Genomic DNA, 15,137 nt, shown 5'->3' with positions numbered 1-15,137 from the left:
TCGTAGGAAAGATGGTACCTTAGCTCAGGAATATGAGGAAATTAATAAAATTTTTATGCTGAGCTATATAAATCTCAATGTCCGTTAGATTCCTCTAAAATGAATGCTTTTTTACGAAAGATTGTTTTTCCTAAAATTTCGGCTGAGGATCAAAAGATTCTCGATGCTCAAATTACTGAAGCCGAAATTCATAAAGCTACTTTTTCAATGCAATCTGGTAAGTCCCCAGGACTTGATGGCTATCCCGTAGAATTTTATTAAAAAATTGGAAAGTTGCTCTCTCCGTATATGTTGGAAATGTTTAAGGATTCTTTTGTGAAAGGTGACTTACCCTCTACTTTTTATGAGGCCTCTATTTCTTTAATTCTTAAAAAAGATAAAGATCCTACTGACTGTGCTTCATATAGACCTGTTTCAGTACTAAATGTTGACGCTAAGATTTTGTCAAAGATAATGGGTGGAGAATATTTTGGGTAAAATTATTTGTGAAGATCAAACAGGCTTTATAAAGGGTCGCTATGTCGAATGGAAATATTTATTCAATGTTATAGAGAAATTTGGCTTTGATGTTAATTTTAATAATTGGATTAAAATGATACATAAAGCCCCTATTGCTACTGTTGTTACTAACAATTGTAGGTCTCCTTTTTTTCAGCTTTCATGGGGGACAAGGCAAGGCTGTCCATTAAGTTCTTTGTTGTTTAATTTAATATTAGAATCCCTTGCTATTGCTCTTCGTGAGGCTAAAAATATCCATGGGATTTTTGTGAATGAGACCATGCATAAGGTCTCTCTTTATGCTGATGATTTAATGGTTTATATATCTAACCCTGATGAATCCATTCCTGCCCTGCTATAATTATTTAAAGAATTCAGAGGTTTTTCAGGATATAAAATTAATTTTAGTAAAAGTGAATTGTTTCCTTTAAATGATTCTGTTTCTATATATGATAGTACTCCTTTTAAAATTTCAGAGTCTTTTAGATATTTAGGTATTATAATTACTAAGAAATATAAGGATCTTTATAAAGCTAATTTTGTTCCTTTAGTAGACTCTATGAAGTATTTATTTAGTAGATGGAGTCCACTTACATTTTCACTTGTTGGTTGTGTTCATATAGTTAAAATAATGATTCTACCGAAATTTTTATATTTATTGCAGAATATTCCTGTTTTTTTGACTAGGAAGTTTTTTGATCGGATTGATTCTATCATTTTATCTTTTATTTGGAATAATAAAAGACCAAGAATTAGTAAATGTCATTTACAAAAATTGAAAAAGGATGGAGGTCTTGCTTTGCCTAATTTTAGAATGTATTATTGGGCTGTTAATCTGCGATATATGTCTTTTTGGTTTTACTAGGTTGATAAGACTGATCGGCCAATTTGGGTAGACCTGGAACTAAAAGTTTTAAAACAGTTTTATTTAACCTTGTTATTGGGGGCTCCTTTACCTATGCAATTAGGTAAAGTTGTTAATTTAAACCTATATCCTGTGATTAAGTATTCTTTACAAATTTGGCTCCAGTTCCGTAATTTTTTTTAATCTTAAAAAATTTAAACTTTGTAGTTTAATTTACCAGAATTACTTTTTTAAGCCTTCTTTGAGTGATCCAATTTTTTTACTTTGGAAAAATAAAGGTATTAATTCTTTTTTGGATTTATTTAAAGAAGATAGATTGATGTCCTTTGAACAATTAATTGATAAATATTCCATTTCATACTCACACTTTCTGCAATACCTTCAAGTTAGATATTTTTTACAAAAATATTTAAGTAATTTTCCTTACATATTGGAGGCTGACCTGTTAGATACTATTATGAGTATGAATCCTTTGATTAAGTGTTCTATCGGAAGAATTTATAATTTACTATTACAATGGGATAAGCGTCCTTTGTCTAAGATTAAACAGGATTGGGAAAAGGAACTTAATTTGACTTTTATGATGGAGGATTGGATGCGGATATTGAAGTTGGTTAACTTCTTCAATTTGTGCTAGTCATTCACTGATTCAATTTAAAATTGTACATTGTTATCATTTGACAAAGGAGAGACTTTCTAAAATCTTTCCTAATGTTGATAGTCATTGTGATAGATGTAAAACTGAGATAGCTACACTGACACATATGTTTTGGTCTTGTTCTATATTGGAACAGTTCTGGAAGTCGGTTTTCTCAACAATTTCTAAAGCACTTAAAATTAATTTACAACCTAATAAATTAACTGTGCTTTTTGGAATAGTTCCTCAAAATATTCATGGTATTTCGGTGTCTGACCAACATGTTATTGCATTTGTTACATTGATAGCTAGGAGGGCCATTTTGTTGAAGTGGAAGGATACATCAGCTCCCACTTTGTCACAATGGTTCTCTCAAGTGATGCTATGTCTTAGTTTGGAGAAAATTAGAAGTCGAGCCTTTGAACCTTTATTTGACTTTGAGAAAAGATGGGGCTCATTTGCCCGTTAGTATCATTTGAGTTAATTGATATAATTTTCCCACGCTCTAATTGTAAATTTTTTTAGTATATTTTCTTTTCTTGCTGGCGGTTTGATGTTTATTTTTAGAAGCTTTTTGTATGATGCATGGCTCCGGGGTTGTACACCTAATGGGTTCTCGTTTTTTTTCTCACTTTTCTGCTCAGTAGGTTTTGTTTTGTTATCACAAAATTTTGTTTTCAATCTTTAAGATGATGTTTTTTTTTGAGGCATTGTAAGTGTTGTTACTTAGATGTACTCATGTTATTTTTCCTATATATATATATATGTAATAAAAAGATTTGAAAAGAAAAAAAAAGAAAGAAAGAAAGAGAAATTTGGATGGGAGGGGTATGGCTGACTGTGGCCGGGGACTAGGAAGAACAATAATATGGCATGGATTTGATGGGCAGAAGGGCCTTGCCTGTGCTGTCGTTTCTATTACTTTATCTTTGTCTCTCATAACATGAAAAGTAAAACTTATTATCAGAGTTTGTACATGTCACCACATACAAGCCTGAGATTCGTTTTCCTGCAGGCATACTTAGCAAATCTGTAAAAAGGATCAATGAAAGCGCAAAGAGCAGAGAGGACAACATACTGTGGAAATACAAATATAAATAAATAGCAATAAATAATGAGAGCATGAAATAACCAGATAAAGAGACCTTATCTCTGTGGTTTGTGGGAATATTCCAATAAATGAGTGTAGTTATCCTCTTTTGTTCAAGAGCCTGATGGTTGAGGGGTAGTAACTATGCTTGAACCTGGTGATGTGAGTCCTGAGGCAATTGTATCTTCTACCTGATGGCAGCAGCAAGAAAAGAGCATGCCCTGGGTGGTGATGATCTTTGATGGACGCTGCTTTCCTACGACAGCGTTTCATGCAGATGGTTGACGGCTTTACCCATAAGATATAGGAGCAGAATTAGGCCATTTGGCCCATCGAATCTGCTCTGCCATTTCATCACGGCTGATCCATTTCCCTCTCAGCCCCAATCTCCTGCCTTCTTCCTGTATCCTTTCATGCCCTGACCAATGAAGAATCTATCAACCTCTGCCTGAAGTATACAGAAAGACCTGGCCTCCACAGCTGCCTGTGGCAACAAATTCCACAGATTCACCACTCTCAGGCTAAAGAAATTCCTCCTCGTCTCTGTTCTAACGCCTTTCACCATTCGATAGGTTTCAATGAGGTCACCCCTCATTCTTCTGAATTCTAGTGAATACAGGCCCAGATCCGTCAAATGCTCTTCATGTGAGAAGCCATTCAATCCTGGAATCATTCTCATAAATCTCCTTTGAACCCTCTCCAGTTTCAGCACATCCTTTCTAAGATAAGCAGCCTAATCCTAGGAGCGCGCGGCCACTTCGGTGGTGATGTCGGTAATTTGTCAAGCAGGGGACTGTGCACAAATCTGATTTGATGAAGACAGACGTGAGAGCATGGAGGAACCTCTGGAGAAACTTCTGATTTGCCCGCTTCACTGCCGCTGCTTCTGTCTGGTCCGGAATCTCCGGAGGAGAAGGCCCCGAATCCTCGGCTTTGCTTGTTTCGGCGGCCGGGTGAGGTTGAAGGCGCTCGGCAGAGGATGGCGCTCGGGAGGCTGTATCGGAGGGGCTGGTTGGAGGCCTGAAGTTTTTGGATGGACGGACTCAGAGTCGGCTGTGGTCGGCTGCTTCCAATGCATCGGCAGTTGTTGGTGCCTGGAGGTTTATGGCAGGGAGAGTTTCTCCCTTTTGCCGCCCGCTATCGAGGACTCGGGAGTCGATCGACTCGGGGACTTTGAGACTTTTTTTTAACTGTGCCCATGGTCTGTTCTTTATCAAGTTATGGTATTGTTTTGCACTGCTGTAACTATATGTTATAATTATGTGTTTCTGTCAGTGTTAGTCTTTGGTTTGTCCTGTTTTTCTGTGATATCACTCTGGAGGAACATTGTATCATTTCTTAATGCATGCATGCATTTATAAATGACAATAAACGAGGACTGAGTGTTCTCATAATCTAAAACTGCTCTCAATACTTCAAGTGAGGCCTGACCGGAGCTTTATAAAGCCTCAACATTACATCCTTGCTTTTATATTCTAGTCCTCTTGAAATGAATGCTATCATTGTATTTGCCTTCCTCACCACAGACTCAACCTGCACATTTACCTTTAGAGAATCCTGCACAAAGACTCCCAAGTCCCTTTCCACATCAGTTTTTTTGTATTTTCTCTCCATTTGGAAAATAGTCTTCCCTTTTAATTCTACCAGAGTTCATGACATAAATATCCTGACACTGGATTCCATCCGCCATTTCTTTGCCCATTCTCCTAACCGGTCTAAGTTCTTCTGTAGCCTCTCTACTTCCTCAAAACTACCTGCCCCTCCATCTATCTCATATAACATAGAACATAGAATAGTACAGCACAGTACAGGCCCTTCGGCCCACAATGTTGTGCTGACCCTCAAACCCTGCCTCCCATATAAGCCCCCAACTTAAATTCCTCCATATAGAAACATAGAAAATAGGTGCAGGAGTAGGCCATTCGGCCCTTCGAGCCTGCACCGCCATTTATTATGATCATGGCTGATCATCCAACTCAGAACCCAGCCTTCCCTCCATACCCCGTGACCCCTGTAGCCACAAGGGCCATATCTAACTTCCTTTTAAACATAGCTAATGAACTGGCCTCAACAGTTTGCTGTGGCAGAGAATTCCACAGATTCACCACTCTCTGTGTGAAGAAGTTTTTCCTAACCTCGGTCCTAAAAGGCTTCCCCTCTATCCTCAAACTGTGACCCCTCGTTCTAGACCTCCCCAACATCGGGAACAATCTTCCCGCATCTAGCCTGTCCAATCCCTTTAGGATCTTATACGTTTCAATCAGATCCCCCCTCAATCTTCTAAATTCCAACGAGTACAAGCCCAGTTCATCCAGTCTTTCTTCATATGAAAGACCTGCCATCCCAGGAATCAATCTGGTGAACCTTCTTTGTACTCCCTCTATGGCAAGGATGTCTTTCCTCAGATTAGGGGACCAAAACTGCACACAATACTCCAGGTGTGGTCTCACCAAGGCCTTGTACAACTGCAGTAGTACCTCCCTGCTCCTGTACTCGAATCCTCTCGCTATAAATGCCAGCATACCGTTCGCCTTTTTCACCGCCTGCTGTACCTGCATGCCCACTTTCAATGACTGGTGTATAATGACACCCAGGTCTCGTTGCACCTCCCCTTTTCCTAATCGGCCACCATTCAGATAATAATCTGTTTTCCTATTTTTGCCACCAAAGTGGATAACTTCACATTTATCCACATTAAATTGCATCTGCCATGAGTTTGCCCACTCACCCAACCTATCCAAGTCACCCTGCATCCTCTTAGCATCCTCCTCACTGCTAACACTGCCACCCAGCTTCGTGTCATCCGCAAACTTGGAGATGCTGCATTTAATTCCCTCATCCAAGTCATTAATATATATTGTAAACAACTGGGGTCCCAGCACTGAGCCTTGCGGTACCCCACTAGTCACCGCCTGCCATTCTGAAAAGGTCCCGTTTATTCCCACTCTTTGCTTCCTGTCTGCTAACCAATTCTCCACCCACACCAATACCTTACCCCCAATACCATGTGCTTTAAGTTTGCACACTAATCTCCTGTGTGGGACCTTGTCAAAAGCCTTTTGAAAATCCAAATATACCACATCCACTGGTTCTCCCCTATCCACTCTACTAGTTACATCCTCAAAAAATTCTATGAGATTCGTCAGACATGATTTTCCTTTCACAAATCCATGCTGACTTTGTCCGATCATTTCACCGCTTTCCAAATGTGCTGTTATCACATCCTTGATAACTGACTCCAGCAGTTTCCCCACCACCGACGTTAGGCTAACCGGCCTATAATTCCCCGGTTTCTCTCTCCCTCCTTTTTTAAAAAGTGGGGTTACATTAGCCACCCTCCAATCCTCAGGAACTAGTCCAGAATCTAACGAGTTTTGAAAAATTATCACTAATGCATCCACTATTTCTTGGGCCACTTCCTTAAGCACTCTGGGATGCAGACCATCTGGCCCTGGGGATTTATCTGCCTTCAATCCCTTCAATTTACCTAACACCACTTCCCTACTAACATGTATTTCGCTCAGTTCCTCCATCTCACTGGACCCTCTGTCCCTTACTATTTCTGGAAGATTATTTATGTCCTCCTTAGTGAAGACAGAACCAAAGTAATTATTCAATTGGTCTGCCATGTCCTTGCTCCCCATAATCAATTCACCTGTTTCTCTTTGCAGGGGACCTACATTTGTCTTTATCAGTCTTTTCCTTTTTACATATCTATAAAAGCTTTTACAGTCCGTTTTTATGTTCTCTGCCAGTTTTCTCTCATAATCTTTTTTCCCCTTCCTAATTAAGCCCTTTGTCCTCCTCTGCTGAACTCTGAATTTCTCCCAGTCCTCAGGTGAGCCACTTTCTCTGGCTAATTTGTATGCTACTTCTTTGGAATTGATACTATCCCTAATTTCTCTTGTCAGCCACGGGTGCACTACCTTCCTTGATTTATTCTTTTGCCAAACTGGGATGAACAATTGTTGTAGTTCATCCATGCAACCTTTAAATGCCTGCCATTGCATATCCACCGTCAATCCTTGAAGTGTCATTTGCCAGTCTATCTTAGCTAATTCATGTCTCATACCTTCAAAGTTACCCCTCTTTAAGTTCAGAACCTTTGTTTCTGAATTAACTACGTCACTCTCCATGTTAATGAAGAATTCCACCATATTATGGTCACTCTTACCCAAGGGGCCTCTCACGACAAGATCGCTAATTAACCCTTCCTCATTGCTCAAAACCCAGTCCAGAATAGCCTGCTCTCTAGTCGGTTCCTCGACATGTTGGTTCAAAAAACCATCCCGCATACATTCCAAGAAATCCTCTTCCTCAGCACCTTTACCAATTTGGTTCACCCAGTCTACATGTAGATTGAAGTCACCCATTATAACTGCTGTTCCTTTATTGCACACATTTCTAATTTCCTGTTTAATACCATCTCCGACCTCACTACTACTGTTAGGTGGCCTGTACACAACTCCCAGCAGCGTCTTCTGCCCCTTAGTGTTACGCAGCTCTACCCATATCGATTCCACATCTTCCCGGCTTATGTCCTTCCTTTCTATTGCGTTAATCTCTTTTTTAACCAGCAACGCCACCCCACCTCCCCTTCCTTCGTGTCTATCCCTCCTGAATATTGAATATCCCTGAACGTTGAGCTCCCATCCCTGGTCACCCTGGAGCCATGTCTCTGTGATCCCAACTATATCATAATCATTAATAACAATCTGCACTTTCAATTCATCCACCTTATTACGAATGCTCCTTGCATTGACACATAAAGCCTTCAGGCGCTCTTTTACAACTCTCTTAGCCCTTTTTAATGCTTGCCCTGGATTTGTCGGCCTGCCACTTTTACTTTTCCCCTTTGTACTTTTTGCTTCTATGCTCACTTTACACTCCTCTGTCTCTCTGCACTGGTTCCCATCCCTCTGTTGTGAACTAACCTCCTCACACCTAGCCGCTTTAATTTGATTCCCACCCCCCAACCATTCTAGTTTAAAGTCACCTGTCTAGTAGTCTCTTAAACTTCACTAGTGTATCTGCCTCCACCACTGACTCAGGCAGTGCATTCCACGCACCAACCACTCTCTGAGTAAAAAACCGTCCTCTAATATCCCCCTTGAACTTCCCACCCCTTACCTTAAAGCCATGTCCTCTTGTATTGAGCAGTGGTGCCCTGGGGAAGAGGCACTGGCTATCCACTCTATCTATTCCTCTTATTATCTTGTACACCTCCATCATGTCTCCTCTCATCCTCCTTCTCTCCAAAGAGTAAAGCCCTAGCTCTCTTAATCTCTGATCATAATGCATACTCTCTAAACCAGGCAGCATCCTGGTAAATCTCCTCTGTACCCTTTCCATTGCTTCCACATCCTTCCTATATCGTCTGCAAACTTTGCAACAATCAATTCCATCATCCAAATCGTTGACATGTAATGTAACCCGTGATGTACTGGGCTGAATCCACTACCTTTTGTAAAATTTTCCATTCAAGTCATTGGTGTCCCCATGGTGCAGCCAGTTAGTGTACTCACCTCTACTCATCTATAGAGGTTTGTCAAGGTTTATGATGTCATGCCGAATCCTGGCACCCTTCTAAGGAAGTAGAGGTGCTGTCGTGTTTTCTTTGCAATTATATTTATATGATGGGACCAGGACAAGTCCTTTCAGGTCGTGACACCCAGGGATTTAAGGTTACTAACCCTCTCCACCTCCGATCCTCCAATGAGGACTGGCTGTTGGACCTCTGGTTCCCCTCTCCTGAAGTCTACCATTAGCTCCTTGGTCTGCTGGGCGAGAGGCTGCTGTTCTGACATCACTCGGCGAAGTTTTCAATGTCTCTCCTGGGTGATGAGTTTAAGGTGAAAGGTGAAATATTGGAGGGACCCATTCACCCACAGCACCCTTCCCTCTGTCCCATACCGACCGATTCACCCACAGCACCCTTCCCTCCGTCCCATACTGACCCATTCACCCACAGCACCCTTCCCTCTGTCCCATACTGACCGATTCACCCACAGCACCCTTCCCTCCGTCCCATACTGACCCATTCACCCACAGCACCCTTCCCTCTGTCCCATACTGACCCATTCACCCACAGCACCCTTCCCTCCGTCCCATACTGACCGATTCACCCACAGCACCCTTCCCTCTGTCCCATACTGACCGATTCACCCACAGCACCCTTCCCTCTGTCTCATACTGACCGATTCACCCACAGCACCCTTCCCTCTGTCTCATACTGACCCATTCACCCACAGCACCCTTCCCTCTGTCCCATACTGACCCATTCATCCACAGCACCCTTCCCTCTGTCCCATACCGACCGATTCACCCACAGCACCCTTCCCTCTGTCTCATACTGACCCATTCACCCACAGCACCCTTCCCTCTGTCCCATACCGACCGATTCACCCACAGCACCCTTCCCTCTGTCCCATACCGACCGATTCACCCACAGCACCCTTCCCTCTGTCTCATACTGACCCATTCACCCACAGCACCCTTCCCTCTGTCCCATACCGACCGATTCACCCACAGCACCCTTCCCTCCGTCCCATACTGACCCATTCACCCACAGCACCCTTCCCTCTGTCCCATACTGACCCATTCACCCACAGCACCCTTCCCTCTGTCCCATACTGACCGATTCACCCACAGCACCCTTCCCTCTGTCCCATACCGACCCATCCACCCACAGCACCCTTCCCTCTGTCTCATACTGACCCATTCACCCACAGCACCCTTCCCTCTGTCCCATACCGACCGATTCACCCACAGCACCCTTCCCTCGGTCCCATACTGACCCATTCACCCACAGCACCCTTCCCTCTATCCCATACTGACCCATTCACCCACAGCACCCTTCCCTCTGTCCCATACCGACCCATTCACCCACAGCACCCTTCCCTCTGTCCCATACTGACCCATTCACCCACAGCACCCTTCCCTCTGTCCCATACCGACCGATTCACCCACAGCACCCTTCCCTCTGTCCCATACCGACCGATTCACCCACAGCACCCTTCCCTCGGTCCCATACTGACCCATTCACCCACAGCACCCTTCCCTCTATCCCATACTGACCCATTCACCCACAGCACCCTTCCCTCTGTCCCATACCGACCCATTCACCCACAGCACCCTTCCCTCTATCCCATACTGACCCATTCACCCACAGCACCCTTCCCTCTGTCCCATACTGATCCATTCACCCACAGCACCCTTCCCTCTGTCCCATACTGATCCATTCACCCACAGCACCCTTCCCTCTGTCCCATACTGACCCATTCACCCACAGCACCCTTCCCTCTGTCCCATACTGATCCATTCACCCACAGCACCCTTCCCTCTGTCCCATACTGACCCATCCACCCACAGCACCCTTCCCTCTGTCTCATACTGACCCATTCACCCACAGCACCCTTCCCTCTGTCCCATACCGACCGATTCACCCACAGCACCCTTCCCTCTGTCCCATACTGACCCATTCACCCACAGCACCCTTCCCTCTGTCCCATACTGACCCATTCACCCACAGCACCCTTCCCTCTGTCCCATACCGACCCATTCACCCACAGCACCCTTCCCTCTGTCCCATACTGACCCATTCACCCACAGCACCCTTCCCTCGGTCCCATACTGACCCATTCACCCACAGCACCCTTCCCTCTATCCCATACTGACCCATTCACCCACAGCACCCTTCCCTCCGTCCCATACCGACCCATTCACCCACAGCCCCCTTCCCTCTGCCCCATACTGACCCATTCACCCACAGCACCATTCCCTCTGTCCCATACCGACCGATTCACCCACAGCACCCTTCCCTCTGTCCCATACTGACCCATTCACCCACAGCACCCTTCCCTCTGTCCCATACCGACCCATTCACCCACAGCACCCTTCCCTCTGTCCCATACTGACCCATTCACCCACAGCACCCTTCCCTCTGTCCCATACTGACCCATTCAACCACAGCACCCTTCCCTCTGTCCCATACTGACCCATTCACCCACAGCACCCTTCCCTCTGTCCCATACTGACCCATTCACCCACAGCACCCTTCCCTCTGCCCCATACTGACCCATTCACCCACAGCACCCTTCCCTCTGTCCCATACCGACCCATCCACCCACAGCACCCTTCCCTCTGTCTCATACTGACCCATTCACCCACAGCACCCTTCCCTCTGTCCCATACCGACCGATTCACCCACAGCACCCTTCCCTCGGTCCCATACTGACCCATTCACCCACAGCACCCTTCCCTCTGTCCCATACTGACCCATTCACCCACAGCACCCTTCCCTCTGTCCCATACCGACCCATTCACCCACAGCACCCTTCCCTCTGTCCCATACTGACCCATTCACCCACAGCACCCTTCCCTCTGTCCCATACCGACCGATTCACCCACAGCACCCTTCCCTCTGTCCCATACTGACCCATTCACCCACAGCACCCTTCCCTCTGTCCCATACTGACCCATTCACCCACAGCACCCTTCCCTCTGTCCCATACCGACCCATTCACCCACAGCACCCTTCCCTCTGTCCCATACTGACCCATTCACCCACAGCACCCTTCCCTCTGTCCCATACTGACCCATTCACCCACAGCACCCTTCCCTCTGTCCCATACTGACCCATTCACCCACAGCACCCTTCCCTCTGTCCCATACTGACCCATTCACCCACAGCACCCTTCCCTCTGTCCCATACTGACCCATTCACCCACAGCACCCTTCCCTCTGTCCCATACTGACCCATTCACCCACAGCACCCTTCCCTCTGTCCCATACCGACCGATTCACCCACAGCACCCTTCCCTCTGTCCCATACTGATCCATTCACCCACAGCACCCTTCCCTCTGTCCCATACTGACCCATTCACCCACAGCACCCTTCCCTCTGTCCCATACTGACCCATTCACCCACAGCACCCTTCCCTCTGTCCCATACTGACCCATTCACCCACAGCACCCTTCCCTCTGTCCCATACTGATCCATTCACCCACAGCACCCTTCCCTCTGTCCCATACTGACCCATTCACCCACAGCACCCTTCCCTCGGTCCCATACCGACCGATTCACCCACAGCACCCTTCCCTCCGTCCCATACTGACCCATTCACCCACAGCACCCTTCCCTCCGTCCCATACTGACCCATTCAACCACAGCACCCTTCCCTCTGTCCCATACTGACCCATTCACCCACAGCACCCTTCCCTCTGTCCCATACTGACCCATTCACCCACAGCACCCTTCCCTCTGCCCCATACTGACCCATTCACCCACAGCACCATTCCCTCTGTCCCATACCGACCGATTCACCCACAGCACCCTTCCCTCTGTCCCATACTGATCCATTCACCCACAGCACCCTTCCCTCTGTCCCATACTGACCCATTCACCCACAGCACCCTTCCCTCTGTCCCATACTGACCCATTCACCCACAGCACCCTTCCCTCTGTCCCATACTGATCCATTCACCGACAGCACCCTTCCCTCTGTCCCATACTGACCCATTCACCCACAGCACCCTTCCCTCTGTCCCATACTGACCCATTCACCCACAGCACCCTTCCCTCTGTCCCATACTGATCCATTCACCCACAGCACCCTTCCCTCTGTCCCATACTGACCCATTCACCCACAGCACCCTTCCCTCGGTCCCATACTGACCCATTCACCGACAGCACCCTTCCCTCTGTCCCATACTGACCCATTCACCCACAGCACCCTTCCCTCCGTCCCATACCGACCCATTCACCCACAGCACCCTTCCCTCTGTCCCATACTGACCCATTCACCCACAGCACCATTCCCTCTGTCCCATACCGACCGATTCACCCACAGCACCCTTCCCTCTGTCCCATACTGATCCATTCACCGACAGCACCCTTCCCTCTGTCCCATACTGACCCATTCACCCACAGCACCCTTCCCTCTGTCCCATACTGACCCATTCACCCACAGCACCCTTCCCTCTGTCCCATACTGATCCATTCACCCACAGCACCCTTCCCTCTGCCCCATACTGATCCATTCACCCACAGCACCCTTCCCTCTGTCCCATACTGATCCATTCACCCACAGCACCCTTCCCTCTGTCCCATACTGACCCATTCACCCACAGCACCCTTCCCTCGGTCCCATACTGACCCATTCACCCACAGCACCCTTCCCTCTGTCCCATACTGACCCATTCACCCACAGCACCCTTCCCTCCGTCCCATACCGACCCATTCACCCACAGCATCCTTCCCTCTGTCCCATACTGATCTATTCACCCACAGCACCCTTCCCTCCGTCCCATACTGACCCATTCACCCACAGCACCCTTCCCTCTGTCCCATACTGACCCATTCACCCACAGCACCCTTCCCTCCGTCCCATACTGACCCATTCACCCACAGCACCCTTCCCTCCGTCCCATACTGACCTGTTCACTGAGTTCATCTGCCTCACCTGTCAGATTTCTTGCATTGATATAAATTATATCTGGCTATCAGACCTTTCTCACTCTCTATACTGCCTGTTGAATGATGGGTGGACGCACGCGATAACTCCCAGCCACTGGTCTGGAGTGGCTATAACAATTTATTTATTGAGCACTTTTCATTCAGATGATATAGTTCAAAGTGCTTTACATTGGAATAAAGTGGAAACATGAAAGTAAAAATAAACATGAAAGTAAAAGACAAAAAAGTTGCTGTTTAAAAGCAAGGTTCAATGACTAAGCGTTTAAAGTGTCGACAGTCTGCATCCCATCTGTTTATCAAATATTAAATTCCCTGGTTTACGAGCGTAGTTCAGAAAAGCTAACCTGCCAACTATCTTTTGAGGGAGATTGTTTAAATTTAACAGACTGTTGGAGGAAGACCTGAGAGCTCGAGCAAGATTATAAAGCAATGTGATTCTGTGTCCCAGACTAATGAGAACTTTAAAAACAAGTAAGAGAACTTTAAAATCAATTCTAAACTATAGAGGGAGCCAGTGCCAAGTGGCTAGTGTAAATCTGATTAGACAGACTGGCTGATACCTGCAGGCTTCCAGTGTGGCCTACTTTTGTCACTTACCAAGATACTGTGGCAACTTGCTGTCGGACTGGTGTCCTGTCACTAACACTTCACTCTCCTACTGGTGTTTCCCCTGTCAGTGGTTTTACGGTTTTCACTTGGTGAAGTACGATGCTGTGCGGGAGGCTCCGGTGCGAGATGCCAATGGCCGCTGCATTGAAGTGGCAACAGGTAAGAGGTGGTACTGGCCACGTTAGTTATCATTCTGATTGTGGAGCTTCATTCTGCCTTATGGTCTTGAAGAAATTAGCAGCAGGATTAGTCCATTTGGCCCATCAAGTCTGCTCTGCCATTCCATCATGGCAAATTTACTATCCCTCTCTGAACCCCATTCTGCTGCCTTCTCCCCAAAACCTTTGATACCCTGACTAATCAAGAGCCTACTAACCTCAGCTTTAAAATATACCCAATGACTAGGCCTCCACAGCCATTTGTGGCAATGAATTCCACCGATTCACTACTCTTTGGCTAAAGAAAATCCGTCTCTTCTCTGTTATAAATGGATGTCCCTCTATTCTGAGGCTGTGTCCTCTGCTCCTAGACTGCCCCATTATAGGAAACATCCTGTCCATATCCACTCTATCTCTCATTGCTCTAAACTCCAGTGAGTACAGTCCAAGAGCTATCAAACGTTCCTCATATGATAACCCTTTCATTCCTGGAATCATCCTTGTGAGCCTCCTCTGGACCCTCTCCAATGCCAGCACATCTTTTCCTAAATGAGGAGCCCAAATAGCCAGCAACAGTGACAAATTGTCCCTGTTAAGTTGCTGTTTGGAACAGAAGTCTAAAGCAAGGTGGGAAAGATTTCCTTGCATACAATGAGAAGTCTGGGGTGATATTGCCCACCATATCACAAAAACTGAACAAGAAATGACAGTCTGATCTCAGATCTGGCAATCTGAACACTTTGGGCCCATGTCCGCCAGTCCTTAAGTGGGTGAAGCCACTACAGTCCTTCTGAGGAAAGTGC

At 46.1% G+C, this 15,137-nt stretch overlaps 1 protein-coding gene across 2 annotated transcripts in view; it reads left to right on the top strand.

Moving 5' to 3' along the window:
- LOC134355829 (long-chain fatty acid transport protein 2-like) overlaps positions 1-15,137 on the top strand; it is a 69,843-nt gene that overhangs the window by 41,087 nt on the left and 13,619 nt on the right. For both annotated transcript variants that reach the window (XM_063066313.1, XM_063066312.1), the window contains exon 6: positions 14,245-14,335. In XM_063066313.1, the coding sequence (XP_062922383.1) occupies positions 14,245-14,335 (91 nt within the window). The remainder of the gene's footprint in view (positions 1-14,244; positions 14,336-15,137) is intronic.

Source organism: Mobula hypostoma, chromosome 13, assembly GCF_963921235.1.
Source record: "Mobula hypostoma chromosome 13, sMobHyp1.1, whole genome shotgun sequence".
In the NCBI taxonomy this organism is placed as follows: Eukaryota; Metazoa; Chordata; class Chondrichthyes; order Myliobatiformes; family Myliobatidae; genus Mobula; species Mobula hypostoma.
Note: the sequence above shows the minus strand (reverse complement) of the source record. Positions and strands in the feature narration are given on the sequence as shown.